Source organism: Panicum virgatum, chromosome 3K (assembly GCF_016808335.1).
Source record: "Panicum virgatum strain AP13 chromosome 3K, P.virgatum_v5, whole genome shotgun sequence".
Classification (NCBI taxonomy): domain Eukaryota; kingdom Viridiplantae; phylum Streptophyta; class Magnoliopsida; order Poales; family Poaceae; genus Panicum; species Panicum virgatum.
This window is the reverse complement of record NC_053138.1, coordinates 1,663,580-1,671,282: the sequence shown is the minus strand read 5'-3', so window position 1 is coordinate 1,671,282 and position 7,703 is coordinate 1,663,580. Positions and strand designations below refer to the sequence as shown.

The following is a 7,703-nucleotide window of genomic DNA, read 5'->3' as shown; positions in this document are numbered from 1 at the left end:
CTGGCGATCAAGGTAACCTGCCCACTTATTGTCCTTCTTCACTGCATAATTCTCATCATGTTCTTGTTGGCAATGGATCCTCTCTCCCAATTCATGGCACTGGTACTACCTCCCTTCATTCACCCAATGCTCAATTTCTTTTACGCAATGTCTTACATACTCCTTCTATTATCAAAAACCTCATATCTGTTCGCAAATTTACCAAAGACAACTCCTATTCTGTTGAATTTGATCCCAATGGCTTTTCTGTAAAAGATCTTCACACCAAGAAAGAGATTCTGAGATCCAGTAGCAGCGGCGACCTCTACCCATTCCACTCCAGACAGCACACCTCCAAGTTTGCCCTTGCAGCATGTGCTCCATCATCTGACATTTGGCACAGGCGTCTTGGGCATCTCGGTCATCAGTCACTACAGCATTTGATTTCCCGTTTTTCCTTTCCCTGTAACAATAAAAGTAGTGCATCTTCTGTCTGTGAGGCTTGTCAAAAAGGACGCCATGTTCGGCTCCCATTTTCCAGTTCCTTGTCAATTACTTACTTTCCCTTCCAAATAATACACTGTGATCTTTGGACTTCACCAATTCCAAGTTTCAGTGGATACAAATACTATCTTGTGTTGATTGATGACTACTCCCACTATACTTGGACATTTCCTTTACGTGCAAAGTCTGAAACCCCTTCAGTGCTTAAGAATTTTCATTCCTATGTCCTTACTCAATTCCACCTATCTATACAATGTATCCAGTGTGATAATGGCAAGGAATTTGACAACTCTTCTCTGCGCTCTCTCCTCTCCACGCACGGCATTACATTCCGTCTGTCATGTCCATATACATCTTCACAAAACGGGAAAGCTGAAAGAGGAATACGTACTATCAATGACATCATTCGTACACTTCTCTTCCAAGCCAATTTGCCACCTCAATTTTGGGTAGGCTCTCCATACTGCCACATATCTTCTCAACCGCAGACCATCCAAACCTCTTCATCTTGATACACCGTACCAGCTCTGTTTCATCAGCCTCCACAATACTCTCACCTTCGCATTTTTGGATGCTTATGCTACCCAAATCTCCTCCCTACAACACCCCACAAGCTAGCACCACGGAGCACACCCTGTATATTTCTTGGTTATCCACCTGAGCACAAGGGCTATAAGTGCTTAGATCTTACCACCAAGAAAATCATCCTTTCCAGACATGTCGTTTTTGATGAAACCCAGTTCCCATATTCCTCCTCTCAGGCCACAGCTATGCCCTCCGCACCAAATTCGGCGCAATCCATCTCGGATCTGTTGCCTGGACCACCTGTGCCGCGCCCGATCGTTGAGCTCAGCGCGCATCCTCCGCCAGCCACTACGCGCACGCCAACAAGCCCGGCCGCGATTCCCTCGCCAATCATTGCGCCATCATCGCCCGCCTCTTCTGCACCCAGGTCTCCACCATCTTCAGCTCCAGCACACCCCACGCCACCTTCTGTCCAGGGCTCTGACCCCGGGAACGCACCTCCAACCTCTTCCTCGCCTCGCTACAGACACCCAACCCAGTCCTCCCTCCATCACATGCAAACCAGAGCGCGCCATGGCATTGTTGTGCCCAAGCGGCACTTCAATCTTTCTGCCTCCACCTCTCCCATATCTCCAATTCCAGCAAACTATCGTGCAGCATTAAAGGATCCTAATTGGCATCAAGCCATGATCGAAGAATATAATGCCTTGAAGAACAACAATACTTGGTGTCTTGTTCCTTGTCCTGCAGGTGCTAATGTGATCACAGGGAAGTGGATTTTTGGCCACAAACACAACTCTGATGGGAGTCTCGCTCGGTACAAAGCTCGCTGGGTGGTAAGAGGGTTCAATCAACAATTTGGCATTGACTACAGTGACACATTCAGTCCAGTAATTAAACCAGCGACAGTGCGTGTGGTGCTCAGCATTGCTGTGTCTTCTTCTTGGCCCATCCATCAACTCGACGTCAAAAACGCCTTCCTCCATGGTAATTTATCTGAAACTGTTTATTGCACACAACCCTCTGGTTTTGTTGATTCCACCAATCCGAACCTTGTGTGCAAGTTGAACAAATCTCTATACGGTCTTAAACAAGCACCACGCACTTGGTTTCTCCGGTTCACCTCCTTTCTAACCTCTCTTGGATTTCATGCCTCTAAAGCCGATTCATCCCTGTTCATTCTCCACAACAAAACAGACACAGCATACCTGTTACTATATGTCGATGACATTATTCTCACTGCCAACTCCTCATCATTTTTATCCTCCATCATCCACAAGCTTCGCCATGAGTTCTCCATGACTGACCTTGGTTCACTAGAGCATTTTCTAGGCATCCAAGTGTCCCGCACATCTCAAGGCCTGCTTCTTTCTCAAGAACAATACGCCCTTGAAGTCCTTGAACGTGCTAACATGTCAGCTTGCAACCCTTGTGCTACTCCGATTGACACAAAATCAAAACTCTCTGCTTCCGTTGGCAAGCCTGTCTCTGATCCGACAGAATTCAGAAGCTTGGCAGGGGCTCTACAATACCTCACTATTACTCGCCCGGATATTAGTTATGCTGTGCAACAAATCTGCTTATTCATGCATGATCCAAGAGAACCACACCTTCAATTGCTGAAACGTGTGCTCCGGTATATTCGAGGAACCTTACAGTTTGGTCTGCACATTCGTCGATTCCTCGCCAATGACATTGTGGCATACTCTGATGCCGATTGGGCGGGATGTCCTGACACAAGACGATCTACATCTAGGTACTGTGTTTATTTTGGTGACAACTTGGTGGCATGGTCATCTAAACGGCAACATACAGTATCTAGATCAAGTGCGGAAGCTGAATACAGAGGCATTGCAAATGCTGTCTCTGAATCATGTTGGTTGCGGCAGCTATTACTGGAATTGGGACGTCCACCACGACGAGCTACCATTGTATATTGTGACAATGTCAGTGCTATGTACATGTCATCTAATCCCGTTCAACACCAGCGCACAAAGCATGTGGAGATAGACTTGCACTTCGTCCATGACAAGGTGCAGCTGGGTGAAGTCAAGGTGTTGCATGTTCCCTCTCAGGTTCAATTCGCAGAGGGGGGCTACTAGAGATAAGCTTTCTGTTGTAATCCTTTGTACCATTGTAATCCTGGACGTGGTCAGATGGCATGCCGAGTCCTTAGGATCTCCACGTTTGTAGTGGAGTCGTGGTTCTGTTAGTGACTAGCGAGTGCCACGGAGCACCGCTCATGTATATGTGCAATTGCCTATTTAAGGCTCTGAATGGAAAATGCAAGGTGTGGCGTTTCCTCACTTTCACACCGGACTTAGGTCGTCTCCCTTTGGTGCTCACTTGAAACAGCCAGACGAGGCCGACCCCGCTGCCTTGCAGCATGCACACACTTTGCACACGTCACCTACGCGTGTTGCTGCCTGTGTGTCGCCGCCGCTGTACACCGCCTGTGCACAGCCACGCAGCTCGCGAACCCCGTCGACTTCCTCGTCGTCGCACACGACGATGCCAACCCGTCCGAGCACCGCCCGCCGTTCGTCGTAACTGCCGCAAGTGCAGATCACGAACAGCCCGATTGCAATATGCTTGCAATCTTCCCGTAGACTCATGTGTCTTATATGGAGGAAAAACGATGGCACCAAGTCCTCAACGATTCGGACTCCTTGCTGCTTCTCTTTTCTTGTTACGTAGGAATTCCTTTTCTTTCCCGTGACCCACGTCCACCAATTTCGTTGTGTTGTGTGATGGTGAATGCAAAGCCGTGCCTCCTGCAGCTTGATGCAACGCAAAGAAAGTGACATGATCTCGGCCATTCAGTGAAGTTACTAGTGCAGACACTGAAACTCTGTCTCAGAGTCGCGGCAATTTCCTTGCACTTCATATGGTGCTGCAGAGAGACAGAGACTTGCAGTTTCCCAACTGCTCGTACCAGTCATTATATTAGCTGATTGCATGTCATCGGCGTACCAGTCATTACCACAAATGAGGCTGCATTTCCAGTTTGTGCTTAAAAAGGGAACACGAATGGGCCAATCTGCTGTTACTTTCGACTTGCGCGCAGCAGTGTCCAGAGGAGTCAATGAGGAGGCTTTAGCCTTGGTTTTATTTTGTATTTTTGGGCGTGGATACTAGGGTGAAACGCAGCCGTGCAACTTGATGCAAAGCAAAGAAAGTGACATGATCTCGGGCCATTCAGTGAAGTTGCGGAAATGGACACTGAAACTCTGGCTCAAAGCTGCGGCAATTTCCCTGCCCTGCATATGGTGCTGCATGCAGAGAGACTTGCAGTTTCCCATCTACTCGTACCAGTAATTAGCTGATTGCAGGTCATCTACCAGTCATTATCATGTCACATTCGATTTTAAGGACAAAACCGAATGTATAACTATATATATATGTCAGGATCAAGTTTCATACATATAGAGATATTATAAGTGAATAATCAGTAACAGTATCACGAAAAAGAGAAAATACAGCAAATAAAAGACTATCAGAGTTATACAGCTTATCCTAGAAACGAAGGCTTTAAACTTCACATGCAATCGACTAGGGGTTGCGTACGCCTAGAATTTAGCAACATCTTCTATAGACTTCACCATAACTTTTTACTTTTGAGCAGCACGTACTCCGCAGAGTCCGGCCGACACCCGCGCCGCACGCGCCCCGCATGGCCCGCACGCCGAGGACCCACCACCTCGCCCCTATATAGCTCCGCGACCCCAGCTTGACCCTCTTCGAAGCCACCGCCGCATGTCACGCTAAATCCTAGTTCAATGATAATTACAAAACAACCCTTTTCATTTCTAATTTAACCCCTGGACTTTCCTAAAATAGAACCCGCAGTCCATAGTGTTTAGTTTTTCAAGCTAACCCTTGAAGTTTAGATTTAATTACATTTTAGTCCCTAGTTTCTTCACCCAGAGCCCTTATTCTTTCCAAAACTCTTACAAATAAGCACTAGAATCCTGTTTTAGCCATAACTTCTTCGTTTTAGCTCCATTTTCCGTGTTTCTTGCGCTCTCGTAGCTGTAGCAGCAAGCCCTATCCTTTAGTGCGCTCTTTTAAAGCCTTTCCAGATAGGCGGGGCCTGCCTGTCGGCGGCAGAGAGAGGAAGGGAGAGGCGGCGCGGACTGGACTGGGCCGCGCAGGAGGGGATGGGCCGGTTTCTGGGCTGCGGAGGAGAAAAGAAAAAAGGAAGGGGAGAGCTTGGGCTGGGCTGAAAAGAGTTGGGGAGAGGGAGAGGTTTTGCATTTTTGAAAGTGATTCAAAGACATTCAATTCAAATTTAAATTCAGGAAATTCAAATTCGAACCGAACAATAAGTAATAAAACAATGCATTGCAGCATGAATGCAACACAAACAAAACAACCTCATTTAATTTAAAAAACAACCAATTATTTTTTTTACACTAAATTCCTTGTAAAGAAAATAAATGTTAGAAATTTTTTAAAATTATGAGAAAATTGTTGTTTTATTTTTAATTTTAATCACATCCTGAAATTTAAAATTTTTAGGGTGTGACATACCACAAATTTGGCCGCCCTTTAGTTTCACACCTTGATGATTTTCTTGTGAGGTACTGATGGCTCATATTTTCAGATCCGAAATAGCCAAATAGGTCCGAAAAATAAATTGCTAATTTGTTGGTAATAACGGACAATGCGCTATATGTATATTTCATTAAAAGAACAGTACACCAAAATTACCACAAAATTTCTACGTCAACTTAAAATTAGCTAAAAGACCGCAGGTAGAAAAATGTTTTGTATTGGATTTCTCCTATATAGTGTCAAGGTTTGCATAAAAAAGCATCATGGTTAGATTTCTCAACACATGCAGGTAATAAGCAAACTTGGTTTTGCCAAAAAAAAGCCTTTGTTGTCAGAGTTTCACAACTTTTTCATCGGAGTTCCTCAATTTTAGAAAGATAGGTACTTTTTTTATAAAGGAAAAATAGCGAATCCCATAATAGCGTCGTCATATACCGTATTTAAGTAACAACACAAAAAATTGTCGACAATGATACATCATAGATTCATATGGCCTTATCTGCCGAGTACAATGCAACAAAAGTATCATAGGAAAAATGTCCCAAATTTCAAATTTGAAGTTCAGGATACTAAAATAGAACTTCTATTTTTCTGCACATGATAGTCAATTTGACATATAGCTTTCCCTTCAAACAATTATTAGATCCTTGATCAATATAAGCATAAAATTAAGCTCAATGAAAACACTCCATTCGTCAAGCCAAAGAAACTAATGAAGTATATTTCATTTGGATCTATATTTATATGACCGGAGAGTTCATTCAATTCGTGATCATCACTGGACTAAAAGAACAAAGCTTAACTCTTGTTTGGATTCGCCTTGCACAACTACTATTGACATCGACGACGGCATCAAAGAACACAGCTGCAAAAAGCTAGTAGACACGCCCCCGACATATCAAACCCCTTGCGTCATCATGCGCGCGAACTCATTGAAGCACACGAAGCCGTCGCCGTCGACGTCGACGCCGCCGATCATGCGGCGGCAGTCCTCGACGGAGCAGCGGTCGTCGCCGAGCGAGGCGAGCACGGCGAGGAGCTCCTCGGCCGAGATCCTGCCGTCCCCGTCGGCATCGAAGACCGCGAACGTGTCCCTGAGCTCGCCTTCGTCCGCCGCCGCCGCCTGGGCCTCGGCCGCGATCTCCTCCAGCAGGACCCCGGACCCCGCCGCCTCGGCGAGCATCTCGGCCAGCTCCTCCTCGCTCGAGACCACCCGCCTAAGGGCGGTCTCCAGGTCCTCCCTCGTCAGGGGCGCCGCCGCCGGGTTTCCTCTCTCGGCCCCCGACGCGGACGCGGACGCCGGCGGCGGCGGCAGGACGGTGCGCGGCGTCGTGACGGACGCGCCCTCGTCGGACGAGGACGACGTGGTGGAGCCGAAGGAGCCGCTCTTGGCGTCCTTTGATCTTGTCCTCTTATTGGTCACCTTCTTGCCGGAGGAGGAGCCGAAGAACGGCACGCTAAGCTTCATGGCGGCGATGCCGCGACCGCGATGGTACGTGTTACCTTAGCTTGTAGATAGCCGAGGGATGGAATTGACGAGAGGATCGGAGGAGGGATCGAGGTAGGAGGAAGGAGGCAGGAAGGTGAGGGGTGGAGAAGACGATGCTCGCGTTTATAGCAGGGAGGAGGACGCGGGACAAGGAAGACGATCAACCGAGTGAGCTTCCAGGAAGCTTCGTTCGCGCCCGGCGCGGGAAAAAAACGGCCGGTTCGCACGGGACCTACTACCTCTCTGCGGTGTGCGCGATGCGATTCTTTCGCCTCCGTTTTATTTGAAGGTTTCTTCCCTCTCTCGTTTAGCAAGGTATAGTACGGCATATGCGATGGATGCGTTTGCATGAGACGAAAGAGAACTCAAACTCATCACGAGGGATTTAACTGAAAGTCTCGACGTCTCCGTCGTCGAAAAACTAAACAACCTGACACTAAGCGCAATTACGCAAGCGGCCAGATCGAAACATGAAACAAGGCAACAAATAAACTGATACATCTACATGCATGGAAACTGATTCTTCTTTAATTTCTTTCTTTTTTATTAAGAAAAAAAGGCAACCAGCAAAACTTTGTTGACCACTACGCCGATCCAAACAGTCAGTCGTGACACGGGTGCAGAGCTTTTTTTTTTGAAAGAAACACGG

At 47.0% G+C, this 7,703-nt stretch overlaps 1 protein-coding gene across 1 annotated transcript; it reads right to left on the bottom strand.

Moving 5' to 3' along the window:
* Nucleotides 1-6,192: 6,192 nt before the first annotated feature.
* Nucleotides 6,193-7,304, bottom strand: LOC120696668 (probable calcium-binding protein CML36). The gene has a single exon (XM_039979644.1). The coding sequence runs from the start codon at nucleotides 7,031-7,033 to the stop codon at nucleotides 6,464-6,466; it is 570 nt and encodes a 189-aa protein (XP_039835578.1). The 5' UTR covers nucleotides 7,034-7,304; the 3' UTR covers nucleotides 6,193-6,463.
* Nucleotides 7,305-7,703: the final 399 nt, after the last annotated feature.

Excerpts from the sequence above, each read along its gene's own strand:
- LOC120696668 (XM_039979644.1), bottom strand. The coding sequence starts at position 7,033 with ATGAAGCTTAGCGTGCCGTTCTTCGGCTCCTCCTCCGGCAAGAAGGTG.